This window comes from Nuphar pumila, chromosome 17 (assembly GCF_984573655.1).
Source record: "Nuphar pumila chromosome 17, dmNupPumi1.hap1.1, whole genome shotgun sequence".
Lineage (NCBI taxonomy): Eukaryota > Viridiplantae > Streptophyta > Magnoliopsida > Nymphaeales > Nymphaeaceae > Nuphar > Nuphar pumila.
The window spans coordinates 13625627-13645258 of record NC_143265.1 but is presented as its reverse complement, the minus strand read 5'-3'; the positions used below and the strand labels follow the sequence as shown (position 1 = coordinate 13645258).

General features: G+C 35.6%; 1 protein-coding gene across 1 annotated transcript; it reads right to left on the bottom strand.

The window, feature by feature from the left end:
- Window positions 1-2930: 2930 nt before the first annotated feature.
- Window positions 2931-11127, bottom strand: LOC149811675 (succinate dehydrogenase [ubiquinone] iron-sulfur subunit 2, mitochondrial-like). Its single transcript, XM_089992835.1, has 2 exons — window positions 10331-11127; window positions 2931-3414 (listed from the first exon to the last, which is right to left on the bottom strand). Exons 1-2 carry the CDS (start codon window positions 11011-11013, stop codon window positions 3234-3236), a joined length of 864 nt encoding a protein of 287 aa, XP_089848961.1. The 5' UTR covers window positions 11014-11127; the 3' UTR covers window positions 2931-3233.
- Window positions 11128-19632: the final 8505 nt, after the last annotated feature.

Below are 19632 nucleotides of genomic sequence, written 5' to 3'. Positions count from 1 at the left end.
AAACCAGTTGTGATTTGTTTACATTTTGAGTGGTCGATACATATACATAATTCTGATTATGTTTATGAATCTAACCAGTAGTGATAAATTTACTGCATAGTCGATTGTGTACATAAAAGTTGAGTTTGTGCATAAATCTCATCGACACTTGAAAAAATTCTGCATAATCAATTTATGTACATGAAGATCATGTACATGATTGTGATTGGAATATGTATTTTCTAAGTTGATACATTAATGTGATCCTAAATTGTTTAGTTTGCAATTGTGCATATCGTACGCATGAATCTGAAAAAAATTGATGTTTGCATGACTGTGATCATATGCATGTTAGTTTGATTATACGCATGGAATTGATCATGAATAGTATGGTCTGCAAGCATTATATTCACATGCGTATGTACTTGGCTTAATGTGCATTTTTTTGTGTGTTTTGAATGTGCATTGTGAATATGTTTGAACATTGTGTGTGTGTTGCATGTTCACTGAAATTTTTACAATTTGCATAAATCATTTTTGAGATGTGTAAGTGGTTAAATATGAACCACTGCTGGTCGTGTAGGCCAGAAGCATGTGTTGCTCCAAATGTTGTTGATTTTATTTATGAATTGCAAATTTTATTTTTAAAAATTATTGGTTTTTCAAATTTAATTACGCTGTTAAATTATGAGGGTCAGGGTCCAAAATTGTTTTTGTATGTTGATTTGCAAAATAGTTCTTTCATAATGAACTTGAATTTGATTTGAAATGGTAAAAAAAACCAAACAATGTAACTAATTTCTTTCCTGTTATCCCTTCTTTAGTATGGAAATCTTGGATGGCAATCATGAAGGACTGTAAGGATATTAAAACTCTGTGTATGATTATACCCCAGAACCTGATATAGTGGTTCACCACTCAGCCACAGTTTTAGGGATATTTCAATCACTTTGCCTGAGGGTGGTGTAGTTGACTCAGCTTAGTTATTAGTATATCAAGAAAGTGACGTCAGTGAATGTTGATTTCCCTAATGTTCTGACATTAGAGGTTGATTTCTAATATTCCGATTGATGATGTTGATTCTGAAATCGGTCAAGGAATAAGTGTAAAACCCAATAATAAAATATACATTTTGTGTTAAGCAACAATTAAAAACCTAACTTGAACTTCAGAAATTATACCCGTTTTGAGTATCTGCGGGTTTAAGAAAAAGTAAAAATTAAACTTGTGTGCATTTAAATAGGAACATGTATATAAAAGCAACTCTGATAGATGACTTAATAAGTTATTAAGGCATGTACATTGAATCATGCATATTTTACTATTCAACATTAGTTCATGCATCTATGCATATTTGGCTTTGCATGATATTTGGTTGAATGTTTGAATGATAAAATAATTGTGGTAAGTTTTGCTTGTGATTCCTCTGAAATTTTTGCATTAATTTGTTTATACTATTTTCTTTACTGTTTGGATTTTTAATGGAATTCGTATGAGGACTTCGGTTCTTACCTGTTTTCTTAAAATTGTTTTATCGACACAGATGCTCAATAATGTGTTGGACTGCCTAGCTGGAAGATACTAGTCTTGTGATGGTGTTTGGGTTCTGACTAGATGTCGTGATTTTAAATATAGCCAATTTTTATGTTATAAGACATTTGATATTTTGATTAAAGTAATGGAGTTGATTTTTATTACTTTAGAGTTGATTCAATGCTGAAATGGTTTGTGGTTTGATATATTAAATTTGTGATGTGCCCCAAGTCATTGGGAGTGTTTTCTGCAAATGTTTAAAAAAAAAATTCTATTATTTTATGAAGGTCAGTTGGGGTGGGGTCATTACAAAATACATCTATGAGGCCAAATTGATTAGATGAAGCGTGCACGTGTGAGTTGTTAAGTTATGTCCAACTCATTTTCACCGGCTCACCAAAGCTACTTAAAACTTCATAAGCTTGCTTCCATGGTTGCTTAGCTTGGCAAGTTGAAGTGCATTCTTCTCTGACACTTCCAAAATTATGAGAATCTTGGTTTCAAAAAATTAAAAGCTTGCTTCCCCACACCAAGAACTTTGATATTGACAATGTTTTCCTTGTGTAAAAAGATTCAAGTTTCTTTTTTAAAAGGCATGTTTTAAAAATAAAACCGTTGATGTTTTTAAAAAAAGTTATAAATTCATTTTAAGTAAAGAAGAGAGGCTTTAACTAGTATTCTTATGCCATTCGCTACTCGTTTCCATCGTTTCTTCTTCACTTTCTTTCATGTTTCCTAGCTTCATGTATCAAACATTAATCACATCCAAGCATGTCCCGTCTCCAGAAAATAAGAAATGATTGGATGGTGTGCAACGCTTTGATGAAGTACTTAAAAAAGTGAATAAGAAACTTCACACATAGCTTACATTGGTAATTATGGCCTGCGATCGATCAACTGCAGAACTTAGGCGCTGTTTGAGAGCTGTTGTTGGGAGCGGTGATGAAATCAGTGGATTTGGCAACATCCTCATGAGGATGTTTTTGAAATCCACCCATTTATAACCCCATCTCCCCTCCCAAAACAGTGATTCCAATCAATGGAAACGCTTGGGATTTGGTGAATCCCCTATCACCGCTCCGAACTATGGCTCCCAAACAGAGCAAAGGCCCATCTGATTCACAAGGCCAGCCTTTCATATAGAAGGCATCTCTAAGATTCGAGAAACAAACCCACCCCTGTGAGCCCCACATGTAGAGAGATGTCTTTTGTTCAAATTGCTGTAATCCTTTGAACATGGACAAAATGGCTTCTTACCCGCAAAACACGAGGGACAACATGATCCTCTATGCAAGACTAACAGAAGTTTCATTATAAGCAATCCAGATCCATCAGATTCTCATAGTAGCAACCTCATACATGTTCAGCAGTAATCACTTAATAAGTGAAACTCGTAAGCAATTACACTTGCTGAGATGTTTCAGATTTTAAAGATGAAATTTTTTGACATCCATGAATATGAATGTATCAGTAACAATCAAACCCCACAGAATGGAGGTCGAAGTGTAAGCCAACCAGACAAAGCAAACCTGAACACTTATTAAGAACAGTACACCCCAGATCCCACTGCTTAAACGTTTGACTCAGTTAAAAATGAACAACAAAAGGGGAGCAGATCACTGTATCTCAGATCCTTATTAATAAAGCAAAGACCCAGTAGATAAAAGTAAGCCAAAAGCAGATGAAAGCTTCACCAAATTTGGCTACATACTGGATAACATCTACATTCCCCCGGATGTAACCTGAAGTTTTTTAATATTTGCAATCATCTTCCCTGGATTCAAACCCTTGGGGCATGCACGGGTACAGTTCATTATTGTATGGCACCGATACAACTTGAATTCATCACAAACTGCATCCAGGCGTTCCTTAGTGAACTCATCACGGCTGTCGGTTATCCACCTACAGAGCAAAGAGGGCCTCATTGTCATGTATCCAGAAACATCACATTGCTATTGAATTGATGTGAGAAGACTTTCATGTGCTTAGCAACCGGTCCAAGCTCTGTTTGCTTCAGAATGCATGATAAAAGGCTTTTGGTAAAGCAAAACAATGTGGTTTACACTCCAAGAAAACAAACAGGAACAAGGTAACAGCAAAATACAAGAAAAGATAAAATAACAAACAATACATAAACGACTAGTATTATGGCAATTATCATTTTAGTTGGATTTTTTAAAGCAATAATATTGGTGAGAGAAGGAGGTTTAAGTCAAACCAAATTTATCATAAAGGCTGGGCACCCAGAATCTGATTCCTTAGATCCAACACCAACTTCCAAGAGAGAATTAAGAAAATAGCATAAAAAAGGACGAAAAATTAAATTATAAGGAAAGATCATTGCATGAATTGTGAAGGAATTAGTTGCATGGTGATTAACATATTATGATTATGGGTCACCCATGATGGGTAAGATACAGTGACAGGCTAAGGACATTAAGCGCCTGCCATGATAAAATCATCCCACCGAAGGTCTATCTTGAAAACTTAAAGTGACCATGTGTTCACAAGTCCATTAAAACCAACTATCTTGAAATTACGCTATATAGTAAAAAACTTAGTTGAAATAAAATATAATTGTAACTTCAACACATTGAATAAATAAATAAATAAATAGATATATAGCGTAAATATTTGATACTAATGAAGGTACAGAAACATTGAGCAGCAAATCAGAGGTACAAGCTATATTGACTCAATCTCACTACATGGATGTGTGTTCAAGATGGTCTGTTTGCTAAGGAGCCAACCTTCGATCATGTTTTTCTGATATGATAACATGATTTTTTAGTCTATGAAGTTTTGGTACATTGTGTTTTGTATTGCTGATATGATTATAATCTTATTCCTTATTTTACATTTTTTAAAATTTTTTGCCTTAAAATTTTTATAATACATTTCTAGATCTATTATACTCTTATTCTTTGTAGTTTGTATTATTATTATATTTTTCTTCTTTTTAAGAGTGGTTCTGGTATTTTCTAAAAATTTATAGAAAATCTTACAGTATCCTAGGAAATTGATTCACCAAGATATATCTAAGACCAATATATGTGATTACGCGATCACACACACACACAAAGTCCACTTGACAGCTGGAATTAAACAACTGTTGCAGGCAAGATGTTAAGGAACAATAAAAGTCTTTTCTATGACTCTAATCATGGCCATGCAAAGGGCATTTTGGAGCTTTGGATTATCTGTAGAACCCAATCCAATAGGTGTTGAAAGTTCAAGACTTTAAGATTCTGGTTGTGAATTTTCTGGTCTTTTTCCCAAGAGCCTCTTTCTCACAGTTCTCTCCCACTTATAAATTTCATCTTGACCAATCGATGAAAGAACTATAATGTACCTTTCCAACATGGCATTTCCCTGTTTTCATGAGATTGACTGATTCAACAATGATGATCCGGTGGAGGCTATCATGACATGCAGTCTAATTTCTTTTACAAGCAACTGTTTTCAGCAAATTCATCTAAAACTGTTTTTCATCTTTGCAGAAAACTGCCTTGTTTCAACAAATTTCATGTACTTGGCTTTTATATTTTAAAGTTTCTCTCACCACCACAGATTGAAGAATTATATTCTAGCCTGCTCTCACCACCACAGATTGAAGAATTATATTCTAGCCTTGATCTGAACAAACAATTCCAAGAGTATGCAATATCTTGGATACCAGAAAAACTCAGTACTATAGCATACTTCGAACAGTCTGGAAGCCACACCAACACCATCTGAGGTCCTGATATAAACTCAGTACTGAGCCGTACTTTGAACAGTCTGGAAGCTATACCAACACCATGTGGGTTCCTGATATAAACTGATTCATATAAGTGTCCTCTTGGTCTTAAATCAAGTTCCAAGCTGCAAAACTGCTTCAAAAGCCTTGAAAGTTGTAACAGCTAATGTTCATAGGCGACATATACATACACACGCAAAATATGTTCAGTTTATATCCAGCCTGTTTCCCATACACCACAACTTGGCACTTCACTCAATCGTCATCATAATAACAAATTAGCTAGTAGATGAAAAAAAATGAGATTGGCTTGCCCGTTTTACTACTTTGTGAATGATAATAAAGCTGCCCTCATTTACCATCACTTCTAACCTTTGTAATTTCTTGAATCTACCACTTCAAAAGTTCAAATATGGATATCCTTAAAACCATCAAACCTACATCTATCTCAATGGTGAGGCTTCCCCCAAATTTTACTTTCCTTATCTGACCCCTTTGTGCAACCAATGCTTTAATACTGCTATATACATGTCAGCTTTGTTAGTGATATACAAGAAACTAGAGGAAAAGTCATAAGGGAATTAAATTCACATATCATCTGGTTTGGAGAATTTTCTCTGTTTTTTTTTATTTTTCAGATTTTTTTATGGTTTTTAATTCAAGCTTTTCTCTATATCGTACGATACAATACAGTACGATATACTAGTACCTGAGGCTCATGCAATATGGGTCCAATATGTTATTTACAACAATGATTTTATTTGTAATGGGCACTTTTGTATTTTTTCAAGTGGTTTGAGTCAACTAAATTTGGCTTCTAGTGTAGCAAAAGGGGATGACTTATATGTTGTATTCTTGCATCTTTCTTTCTAACGAAGTTACTCCATCTTCCTTTTTGTATTTCTTATTGAATGTGCTTGGAAACCCTAAGTTCTAGATGGTATCAGAGTCTCTCACATCAAGAAGAAGTATTTGATCGTGTCGGTGTTATTAAAAACGCGCCTCAAGGTGCAAAAAGCGCACCTCACCTCAAGGCAAGGGGCTTTATGCCTTGAGGCGCATGGGTAAAGTGCAAAAGCCCCGAGGTGTGTGCCTCATAGATCTTGAGGCGCGCCTCAGGAAGAGGCGTATATGCCTCAATGCATTTGGTCAAATGAGGGTCAAAACCCTGATTTGACCAAAAGTTAGGGCTTAAATAAACCTCCCCCGACCCTAATGAGGGTGAAAAGCCTCATTTTTCTTACGCCTCTCTCTGTCTGGTTTTTTTTCTCACAACAGTCACTCTCTCTCGGCTCTCACAGCATTGTCTCTCTTGTGGTGGAGCCCCGAAACAGGTACGCTCTTTCTCGTCTCTAGTTTTTTTCTTTCTCTCTCATTTTTTTCTCACGTAGCCTCTCTCGTTTTTTCTCACGGAGCCTTTCTCTTGTTTTTTTCTCACATGCAGTCTCCCTCTCTCTCATTTTTTTCTCATGCAACAAACATTCCCTCTCATATTTCTTGATCGATTCTAATTCTAATTTTTGAGAATCATGATTCTCATTTGGCTGCCAATAGAAGCTGATGATGTACAACCATTTTTTTCCTTTTTTTTACTGTTCAAGTATAAAAACATATGAGAAAAAATGTCATTTTTTTCCAGTTTTTTGGCTGAAACCTGTAGTCATTGCATTTTTGTGGTTGCCTGTATTTTCGTTTGTTTGGAACCTTCTGCATATTATTTTTTCACCATCTCTTATAAAAATGCCTATATATTTTTTTGTGGTTGGACCCTACAAACTCTGTGGACACTAGCTCACTTGTGACAAGACACTAAATGTAAATTTAAATTAGTTAAATGCACGCAAGCACGAGCTTGCTTGTGACAACACACCAAATGTAAATCTAAAACAACAAGACATTGAAAAATAGCAAATGTCACATAATCTTTACTTTTTCTTAAAGTGAGTTTTTAGTAAACTAATATTTCACAATTTTCTAATAGTGCATTTTCCCTGAAAGATTGCCTAAAACTTGTAAGAGATTGACCATTGAATAGGGGTTGGGATGGGCCAATCCGTTAGATTTTGGATGCCCAAAATTGTCAACATCCAATATCCATCCCTTCGGCCACGCTATCTATTAAAAAGAAAAAGGTATAAAGTTATAAACCAATAATCGGTATTAACCATAATCAATGGGTTAAAGATGGCATTAGAAAAAAAGTGTGCCTAAATTTTTTCCTTTTGTTCTTTAAAAAGAAATTGCTGAAAATAGCGGAACATATATTCGGGGAGATAGAACCATCTTCAAGTGCACAAATGGTCTACAATGAATGCTACTAAGTTTAGCAATCTGTTGCCTTTTCAATACTCCCAGAGTTGCTACCATGACTGATGATTATGTTTTTGAAATGCTTGTTCATAATTAATTTTTTGATAGCCAAAAAAAAACTAGACCTATCCACAATCTATTCCTTATATTTACAAATAGGTTCACTCTCGTTCCATATCCCCTCATATACAAGTCATATTGAAACTTCATAGAAAAGGTTGTGTCCTCGTATCCACAGTCATATCCATGGGACACAGAGGGACTGTATACCAATTTAAACTAATAACACATGATAAGAGTTAAATAAAGCTAAACAATTCCAATTTTATCGTTTTAAAGAGGATAGGTGACACAATCCAAAGTTTGTGTCTAGAAAGATCAAAGTAAACAAAGTACCTAAAACATGAGAGTGAAATTACCTTGCATTTTCATGGTTTAGAGTAATGTTGTCCAGAGTTTTGGTGAATGGAATCTTTTGTAGATCTTGTGTTCAACATTCTCCAAATATATGCATACCCATTCTGCAACACTATTTTCTACTTACAAATGCAATTTTTCAGGTCCTTAAACTACATAGCCTTTCATGGATAATAACACATTCACCACTTCACCACAAATTTATACCCCTGTGAAACTTAAAAGGATATGGTATACACGCACTAAGTCGTGGTGGGACTTTCCATTGGAAACTTGAAACTAGATGGAATTATATAATGACAATCTTCCAAAGTTTGCAAACTTTGAGAGTAGTACACAATTGGTTAGAAAAAAGGTTTTCATATACAAATTCAAGAAGCATCTTTAGCAAATTTGTGAATCATCAATTGCAATAAAATAAGAATTGTAAAATATATAAAATTGAGAAAGATGTATAAATTAAGAGAAATCTACAAAGTATTAAAGGTTGGAAATTCTATCAATCACTGGCAGTCAAGGGTATGGGTTGGTTTGGTAATATCCAAAAATCGGTCCCAAGTATGCTACCTCCATTTCTGGTTGCAACAAAGCCATATATTGAGGGAGAGACTTTAACACTTCATAATGTTGGCAACCCGTCACCACAGCTACAGGATTCCAGCAATGGTCTTGCCACAAACTGGTGGGATTGGTAGAGCATCATGACAGGTAAAACTCATCTCCCAGTATCTAGCAATGCTATAGCCAGAAGCTGGTAGGATGGTGCTCTATACCATGAACAACACCAATCCACCAGCATTGTGTCCATCTGGTTTCCATATGTGTGTGCCCGTGTGACAGCCATGGTCCATATACTTGGGTCTCTCCACACATATCCTCATTCTCTAGGCAAACCACTTAACTATTTTGTGGTGAGGTGGTGGCTGGAAATATAAGGGGGCGGCTCTGCACTTAACATTTCTGGCAATTCTAAAAAAGGGTTGGTGCTCATGATTTACTGGTGTCAGCAATTTCTCAACAGAACATACAATTCAACCTTTTTCCTGAGGAAAATCTTGATAAAAATCATACTAATTGGAAAATTAGGAAGATATAAAGAAAAAGGAAACTGTTTGCGCTTTTGGAATAGAGGATAAAAGGTAAGGACATCAAAAAATATAGTAACAAAACTTTTATTGTTCATTTATCTAAATACACAAGTATCACTACAGTTTTGTTTAAAAAACACTCATTTCCGTGCACACACACACACACATGTACATATGTGTGTTATATGTGAAACAATACAGATATGTGAAAGCATCTACGGGATAGAAAATGGGTTGAGAAGGGTTATACAAATACCATCACATATTCAAGTTCCTATTCCCCCAAAACTTCTAATCACTATGATTTGAAAAATATCCTTTTTCCAATGTCAAGAATGTAACATGTCTCAGACAAATATACCATGTTAAGCTGCCCATTGAGCATGAGAAACAGCATCATAATCTAATTTTGTGGTTCTATGTTTCTTTAAGGTCTTGGTCACGATTGAATCTTACACGCTTTCCTAATTTCCACCACGATTCTTCTACAGAAACTACTACTACTGCTTGAGTCTAGTAACATCCTTTCCCTTTCTAGGCGTTCATTGTCCGTTATACCAAGCACATTCTGAAGGTAGACATGGATACTCTGCTAGGTATCAAAACAACCGACTTGGATCTTAACTGGATAACTAAAATTGGTGAAGAGGAACTAGAGGCAAAAATGTTGGGCAAGTAAAACTATATCAAAATGGAAAAATTTGGCAAACAGGCAGCTCCCATTGAACGATAAAGATGGAATAGATGCATCATATCCTTTTTTTTTGCACAAGGTTCTAGTTCTAATGAACTAATCAATAACATAATTATACTAAATCGATGCATCAACTGGCAGGCAGAGTCACAGATTTCATTTGCTTGACTTGATCGAATGACCCCAGAAGAGAAAAAGCAGAATCTGCAGAAAACAAAATTACCTTGCTTCTGTATTGATATTGTTGCACTTCAGTAAGAGCAATCATTATACGAACAAAAGCAAAAGGGGAAAGAGAGAGACAGGATAGAGGACAACATCATGAGCAACTCATTCATACGTTTCGGATGTAGAAAACGCTTCAAATTGAAAAGGAAGAGAAAAAAAGGAAGAAAAAAGAAGAAGAGGATCATGCGCAACCCAGTCAAACATTTCAGATTCAAAAAAAGCTTCAATTTGAAAAAGGCTAGGAAAAAGGGGGGAAAGAGAGAGAGAGAGAGAGAGAGAGAGAGAGAGAGAGAGAGAGAGAGAGAGAGAGAGAGAGAGAGAGAGGAGCAAGGGCATGGGAACCTGTTGGCCTGAAGGAGGGCGGCGGGGCCGAGATAGAGCTCGGGGTTCCACCAGTAGCTAGGGCAGGACGTGCTGCAGCAGGCGCAGAGGATGCACTCGTACATGCCGTCGAGTTTCGCGCGGTCCTTCTTCGACTGGAGGATCTCCTTGCCGTCGGAGGGCGGGGACTTGCGCTTGAGCCACGGCTCGATGCTCTTGTACTGGTTGTAGAAGTTGGTCATGTCGACGACGAGGTCCTTGATGACGAACATGTGGGGGAGAGGCGTGATGGTGGAGGGCTTCGACGGCGCGGGGTCGATCTTGGTGAGGCAGGCGAGGCCGTTGCAGCCGTCCATGTTCATGGCACAGGAACCGCAGATGCCCTCGCGGCAGGAGCGGCGGAAGGTGAGGGTTGGGTCGATCTCGTTCTTGATCTTGATGAGGGCGTCGAGCACCATCGGCCCGCAGTCCTTGAGGTCGATCTGGTAGTCCTGCAGCTCCGGCTTCCCGCTGCCGTCGGGGTTCCATCGGTAGATCGAGAACGTCTTCAGCTGCTTGTTGCCGCTGCTGTCATTGCTGCTGCTGGTTGTTGTTGCGGTCTGTCTGCTTTGAGAGAGCTGGGAACCAGTAGCTTCACGTAGAGAGGAGTAGAAGGTCGAAGCCCTTGCTCCCAGGGATCGAAACAACAGTCCTCCCCTCGTCATCGGTGGCTCGCAGAAAAACAGAAAAACAAAGAGACCTTCGTTCTTCTTCTCCTCCTCTTTCTCTCTCCTACACGGGTGGTTTTCTTTATGGTTTATGCCTCGCCTCTTTGTTTGTTCTTCTTCAAAAAAAAAAAAAAATATTTGTTTTCAGGTATGTTGGCTAGGTCCAAAAACTCTCCATTCAGGCGTAAGCGCGTTGTGAGAGAATGGGTGAGTGGTGCTGGCGCAGCTTTCGTCTCATGTTGCAGCCACCAATGATGTGGCTGACACTAGCTCCACTCGCTTGTCGCTTCTCCGATACGAAAAATGTGCTTTGACCTTAGAAGCGTCTGGCTGCTAGGGCTCGTAAGGGTACGTTTGATCGTTTATCCATGGTTGAACGAAATGAACAAAAAGAACAGAATATAACATTGGTTTTGTTGGTTCCGTAACAACTTTGTTTGGATCACACTCAAATGTTATGTTCCAAATGTCTTGTTTGATGAGACGATGTGTCGAACAGCTTAACAGTTATGGATAATAGGTCGAATTACTTTGTTTTGGATCGTATGACCCTATCCATTTACCATTTTACATGTTTTAATACGTTTATTATATTTTTTTGTCCGGATATGAATTCAATTACCAAATTATATCTAAAAATCATGATTTTTTGCATTGAATATAGATTTGGAATTGGATTTTTGCCCGGAATATGGATCTCGAATGAGATTTTTGCCCTAAATATGGATTTTTGCTCCAAATAAGAATCTCAAAATGTATACTCAAATTGGATTTTTGGCCCAAATATGGATTTTATATAAATACTGAAAATGCACCAGTGATTTTCCGTTGAATCCCTCAAGTTTCTCTAATTCGATGGTAATATTACTTATTCTGCCTTAGCTCCTAGATATCTTTTTACAAATAGCAAGAAATGAGCCAGCAAACAGCCATCTAATGGTAATTCATAATATCAGGGCCTTTCAGGGGCTTTGTCTCAATGAGTTCACTGGCCTTCAATTTGATCAACAACAACCATTTGACATTCAAACTGGAGAACAGGTAAAGTCTAAATCAACTCACCTGTCCTTTTGCATTTTAAGAAAATATATCCACAACTTCATCTATTTACTCCAAGTGCATCATTGATTGTGTAATGACACCAAGTGGTAAATGTCTCTGGAAAAAAAATATACCTTGGTACACATTCTTTTATATTGACGAAAAAACTTGCTAAAAACTAAAAAATATACAAAGATTTAATCTAATCAAATAGGTTAGTTTGGTCTCTGTCTGGCAGCATGTCATAACTACCAGAAAACACAAAAATAGCTAAACTTCCCACTAATTAATTCAATCCATGCCAGTGACTTGCAAATGTTCTTTCAAAGTGTTCATCATGTTGTTTCTTAAACCACTTGCAATCACTTGTTTCAACTGATAATGATTAGTAAGTGCGCAGTATATGGTCATTGATATAGTCTATGCACGGATGCCTTCTAAGAGTGGCATCTTTCCAACTATTGAAGATGTATGCGAGAAGTTTTCTTATTCCTAATCAGATTGGGTAATAAATCAGCTAGCCGAGTAAATTGACTGTTTTTAATAAATAAAGCAAGATAAGAAAGCAACACTGAGCTTTCATGCCATATCGTAATAAGCTTTTATTTCTGGGCTAAAAATTGGCAACTTCATGTTCTGCAACATAATAAATGAAAGTAATATAAAAAAAAAAATTCAAATCTATTCAGCCTAAACAATTTGCTGATGTTCAAGACGGTATATCCTACCGAAGCATGCACCATAAAATTAGAATGACTCGAATTTAGTTATCTTACAATCCATTCATTGACAAAAATAACAGAACAAACATGGTTGAGGAAAGGCAGAATTTATGTAGAACTAAGTAAGACTTGGAGTTGGACAAAGTGATTCTGTGACATACACCCTATTGAGGATACAGAATTGTTAGTTTCACTCCTTTTGCTGAAAACGGTAGTCAATATGCCACTTATACTCCCCATTTGATGTTATCTTGCAAGGACTCATTCATTCACTCAGCAAGCAGCAGCTCTTTATTTATTTACAACAACCAATACAACAAAATACAAATATCTTTTAGTGATGAATTCAAAGAACCCCAATTATGTACATACAACAGATGTGGCATCTCTTAGGGAATTGATTAATGTGGCCTAGAAAATTCTAATGTGGCCTAGAAACTCACAATGGATTTATTTGGGTTCAGATTCTCTCTCAGGTCAAAACTCAACAATTCAACTTCAGATTGGGTCTACCAACTGGAACCAATCCCGAAAACATGGGTTGATCAATTTGGATCTCTAGTGAGATCTAGATCCAAAAACCTCGTACAAAACCTGGATTAAATATCAAATAACTTACAAAAATGCCAAAATATTATTGATAAATAATTTTCAATTATTTGAGAAATATTAGCTAATTAAAATGCTAGAAAATGGTATTTAATTAAAGCTAAATACCAAAAAATCATAGAATTTCTTTTTTTATTCATTTAAAATTCTAAGAAATTTACAGACTTTGCACGTTTAGCTACAAGTCTAGCTTTAAAATTTTCAATAGAACCATCAGTATGAAGTTTTCTCTTGAAAATCCATTTACATCCCAAAGGTTTAAAACCAAAGGGTAAATCGACCAAAAATGAAGTTTTATTTTCAATGATAGAATCTAATTCACTCTATAGCCTCTTTCCAAGAAGGATTTTTTGTAGATGTCATAGCTTTAGAAAAAGAAACTGGGTCTCTATCTATCATTTAGAGATGAAAATCAAGATCAAAATCTATTGATTTTCTTAATATTTTACTTTTTTGAATTTCAGGATTTTTGGGCTTACAAATTCTTTTTCTTGGTTTATTTTTTATGTCTTTTAGAGCTTCAAGTGATTTTAAAGGTAAATCTTATCTAAATAAGGCTTTGATAGATTCTAAAATCACTTTTGTTTTGATATCCATAAATCTATAGGATTTGCTATTTTGAAAATATCCAATGAAGACACATGTTTAGATTTTTTTGATCAAGTTTGGTTAATTTTGGTTCAGTAAATTTTACATAAGCAATGCAACCCCAAACTTTTAAATGGTTTAAATTTACTTTTTTATATTTCTAAAGTTCATATGGTGTAGTGTTTTAACTAGAATATGGTACTATATTTAAGATATGACATGAAATAACCAAATCATTACCCCAAAGGTTATATTATATTTAAGAACTTATAAGCATGGAATTAACCATATCTATCAAAGTTTTATTCTTACATTCTGCTACACCATTATGCTATGAAGTATATGAACCAATATTTTGTCTATGTATCTCATGAATTTCATAAAATTCGATGAACTCATTTGAAAGATATTCACTACCTATGTTTATTTAATAGACTTTATTTTGCAATTATAAAAGTTTTTAACCTTTGATTTAAAATCTTAATTTTTTAAAAAGATTCATCTTTTGTTTTCATGAGATAGACATAAGCATAATTATAAAGTAATGATTTCCCCCACAAGTTTGAGTATCTTCAAGTCACATACATCACTGCATTAAATCAAATATTTTTGAATTTGTTTCAACACTTAAAAAAGGTTTTTGGCAAACTTTGATTGAATGCAAACATCACATTTTTTAACAAGCTTAGTTTTAAATTTAAGATTAAATCCTAAGTTACCCATGATTCTTAAAGACTTATAGTTCATATGTCCTAATCTAACATTCTATAAATCATACGAGTTCAGAATATAAACAGAAGTTCAATCGGTTTTATTGATCAAATTGAGCTTAAACAACTCATTGGTGGAGTAGCATTCGCCTATAAACTTGTAGTTCTTCAACAATATAATACTGTTGGATTTTATTACAACTTTGAAATCATGAATTATAAGCAGGTAAGAAGATATAAGATTCTTCGTAACGGTAGGTATGCGATACATATTTTAGAGGATTAAGTACTTTTTAGAGGTGAAGCAAAGCTTCATACTCCATTTTTCATGAACCTTAGCTTTAGGTCAATCTCCCATGTAGATTTCGTAGTCTTCCTCTACAGATTCATATATTTTGAACATACTTCTATCATTGTATGAATGGATTGTTGATCTAGAATCTACGTACCACTCTTTATCCAAATTGATCATGAATATCATGCTAATTACAACCACCAGGTTGTCATCGGGTTTATTAGCCTTATTTCCTTGGAATTTCTTCCTATATCAACATTATCTCTCATAGTGACCCGATTTACCACAAGTATAACATAAAATATACTTTTTTATTAGCAATGGTCTTGGATTTCTTATTATTGTTCTTAAGTTTGAGTTTGAACCTCAGTTTGTGTTCAATCATGTTTACCTTAGATCGAACTTCTTTTACTTTAGCTTTCTTATCTCGAGATCAAACTTTCTTATTGAAGAAGTTGTTCAAAGGTAAACTCTTATTTTCCATATTTTAATTCATGTTTATAATCTTTTCAAGATTAAGGCAATCTACCAATGATTGTAGCCACTTAGAATAATTCAGCAAGGTGCATACCCTCAAACTGGATCTAATTAGCCAAAATATGCATCCCATGAATGATATAGACCCATTGGGAGGGGTTGCACACTCGATCTAGAGGCCAAGGTTGATTGAGCCAGCAATGGCGTGAAGAGAGGATGGGGTGGTGCATGAAAGGGAGAGAGGGAGAGGGATGCGTGAGAGGGAAAGGGAATCCCTTTGGGCATAAATCTCAAGGAGCCAACTCTTCTTCCATATGGTGGTAAGCCAAGAAAGGGGTAGAGACCTCTTAAAACAGTTTACTTATTAGATAAAAAATGAATCTACAAAGTACAATGATTAAATAGAAAAAAAACTAGAAAGAAGAAAATGAAACATAAAAAGAGGAAAAGCAACCAACAAAAGAGGGATCCAAGTTGGCCGACCCTATCCTTAGGGGGGATATTGCCACATTTTTATGTTGCCCGTCAGATGGCACCAATCTAGGAAATGGACATGCATGCCCTTGGAAACTTTGATAATGCCTGGAACTTATGTCGCTTCTATCCCTGTATGTCTTATGCATTGCCTCATTTGCCATTTTATTTGTAGTTGACTTGACTTTCCCTTATCCTAACCCCAATTCCCTCTTACATCTGCATGGATCAGAAAATCCATTTGACTAACAAAGATGTCCAAATCTAAACACCTACTCTATTCGAGTCAAGATGCTATCAATGAACTTGAGGTAGCAGTGACTTATAAACGAAGAATTTAAAATTTATAAACTTATTAACCAAAAAACATACAATTTCTTGCATCCTCCATCTTGTATTTGCTTTCAAGAGCTAGCCTCAACTTCTTTGTGGTACTAACTTCCGAGTAGAGGTCGAATAAGGTGTTTCAAAGTACATTAAGTATGTGGCTACAACATACTAAGTCATCATGCATCCACTTTTATCTATTTTGATTTTTAGCAATGGTCTCATCCTCTCGTTCTTCTGAACATTCCTCTGTGAGCACGCACACCACATTTGTAATTTTGAGAAAAATAAGAACTTTGTGTTGCCATTGTTTGAAATTTGTGCCATCAAACTGAGACAACTTGTGCAACTCTTGGTTTTCAACTTTCACAATTGCTATTTTGCAGAAGTATCACTTGAAAATTATTGGAAAATGATTCACTCAATGGGTATAGCAACTGAGCTTGAACCATGTGCGCTAGGAGGCACTTATTATACGCGCTATCTTTCAAATGATAGTTGCCACACTTATGATCAAGTCCTTGGTGCAATGGGTATTAGTGCAACTACGCTCCCAGGATTGACTTACTCCTTTATGAACGTTGACCCAATCTTAATTCATGCAGGAACCATTTTGGACCTTGACTAGAACCTACCCAACGTCTTTATATGGGGTCATAAATGGTCAAACAGACCTATAGTCGCCCCTTTCTGTTGACTATTGACCACAACCTTGGTTCTGGATAAATTTGAACTTAGTAAGGTCCTATATGTCATGTTAACTAAGACCTAGTTCCTTTCCTCAGTCAACAAAGGTAAGGGTTTTTTCTGACAGTTTGGGCCATCAAGGATGGTCGTTTGGCCAGCCCAAGTACATTATTGCTGGCAGGTTTGGGCCCTTTGAATGCCCTTTATGTCCCTTTATTGGTGATTGTTAAGCTAGGCATATATAAAAACCCCAACCATCTCCCATTCATAACACTCAATACAACTCTCCTCTCTCTCTCCATATCTCATGAGGTTGCTCTCTCACTCCATGCTCTCTTGTGGTTCCTAGATCACTATAGCTCTCTCTCTTTCCTAGTGCTTTCTCTAATGAGTTTATACATTGACTTAGTAAAGTCTTTGCTTAAGTCGAGCCTAGATCCCTACCCAAGCTGAGCCTAGAGTCTAGGCTATAGTCAAGCCTAGGTCAATATTACCTATTCAAGAGTTTTTTAAAGGTGGTATGTGTCAAGATACTCATTCTCACCCAGTGCAAGGAGTGATTTGATCTTCGAGAATCGATTAAGGTAAAAAAACTAAATTTTTTTCTATTATAAAAAATTTCAATAGAGGTAGTCATTCACTTTCGTTGGGTCCACTGAGACTTCACCCTTCGAGATAACATGTCCTAAGAACATGACTTCTTCGAGCTAAAATTCACATTTTGAGAATTTGGCATATAATTGATGCTCTCGAAGGGTCCTCAATACAATCCTCAGATGGTCCTAATGCTCTTCTATATTCTTAGAGTATACCAAGATGTCATCAATAAAAATGATCATGAATACGTCCAGATATGGCTGAAACACTCGATTATCTAATCCATGAAGGCAACTGGTGCATAAGTGAACCCAAAAGGCATCACCATAGACTCGTAATGTTTGTACCTCATTTGAAACACCATCTTCGAAACATCATCCTTGATTCTAAGTTGATGTTACCCAGATCTCAGGTCAATCTTTAAAAATACCTTGGCATTTTGCAGCTAATTGAATACGACTTCAATGCAGGGAAATGGATACTTATTCTTACTAGTAGCCTGGTTAAACATCTTATAATCGATGCATAACCTCATGGATTCATATTTCTTCTTGAAATTGCTAAAAAAAATGGTCAAAGAGCAAACCAAACCAAAACCTAAACCCAATCCCAAATCCAAATCCAAATCCAAAGTTCAATATCCAAATCCAAATTCAAGTTCAAGTCCAAATTCAAGTTCAAAGTTTGCATGAATTAAGACTAGGTCAACATTTATAAAGGGGTCGATCAAGGGTTAATCTCCTGAAAATTGTCCCAAGTGCTAAAAAGAATGCTCGAGAACCAAACCAAACTGGATTGAATTGAAATCAAAATTGAAATCCAAGATCCAAATCCAAAGTTTGCATGAATTAAGATTGGGTCGATGTTCATAAAGGGTCAGAAGGGTCGGTCTTAGACTTGAGGATCAAAATTGTCCAAAGTGATAGAAAGAATTGCCAAAGACCAAACCAAATCAAGCTGAGCTGGATCAAAATCTAAATCCAAACCCAAATCCAAATTCAAAGTTTAATTGACAAGCCCAAAACTCAATCCCCTTGAGGGTCTTGCCCATTAAGGCAACACCCCCATTATAAAAAGCTTAGTGAAGTTTTAACACTCTTCAACGTGAGACTAAACTTGTAGGAATAAATGAACTCCCACTAACTTAGGTAAATGTAGGATAATGTGTGGGAAACCTAGATAGTTTTGAGCCAAACCCCTTATATATATAGGGTAAATATTGGCAACCAATGAATAGAAATCACTTTTTTCTTCAAAATTTTTTAATTTTTTCGTAGATCAAATGTTACATATGTGATCTACATGGTTTTTTTAGTAAGAAACTTGTTTTGAATCATGTGATTATGACAATTAATTAGGTTTTTAAAGGGGGTTCAAAAATCAATGGCCCATAATGTGCCAAAATTGTATAACTCAAAAGATCACATTTTTACATAAAAAAACACAAATCATGGTTTGATTCTTACCAAACAAACCATGTTGGACACATCTATGTGGTTAGATTGCCGATACAACTTGCACCTATAATTTCTAGCTCATTAGTGGTTAGCAGCCAATATTAACCCGTATATTAAGTCTATGCAACTTGCACCAATGATTTTTAGGTCATTAGTTATATACCTTCATTACTGGTCAATATTAACTCATATATATATATATATATATATATATATATATATATATATATGTATATATATATATATATATATATATATATATATATATATATATATATATATATATATATATGAAAAGTGGTATCTACCTAACTCTTTTTGAGCCTACCACTAGTGAATAGGCATTTTTTTATTGTTTTTTGCAAATCTAACCCTGCAGATGTCCTCGACATGATCAATTTGCTAGAAAACGACACTTGGATTATGTTTTTTCAATAAAAAATGATTTTTTAAGCATTGCATATTTTTGAAAATTGTAGACAGCTGATTTTTAAATCTTATAAAAACCTAAGTGTGTGTCAAAATTGGATGATCTAAAATCTTATAAAATCAAGCATGTAGATCACATTTGATGTTCAGAATATAGAAAATATCCTTCCAAAGCCTGGTAGGCTGGTGGTAAAGTGTTAGGC

Excerpts from the sequence above, each read along its gene's own strand:
- LOC149811675 (XM_089992835.1), bottom strand. The coding sequence starts at position 11,013 with ATGACGAGGGGAGGACTGTTGTTTCGATCCCTGGGAGCAAGGGCTTCG. Across the intron at positions 3,415-10,330 it reads GCCCTCCTTCAGGCCAACAG|GTGGATAACCGACAGCCGTG; the intron begins GTTCCCATGCCC and ends TTTGCTCTGTAG.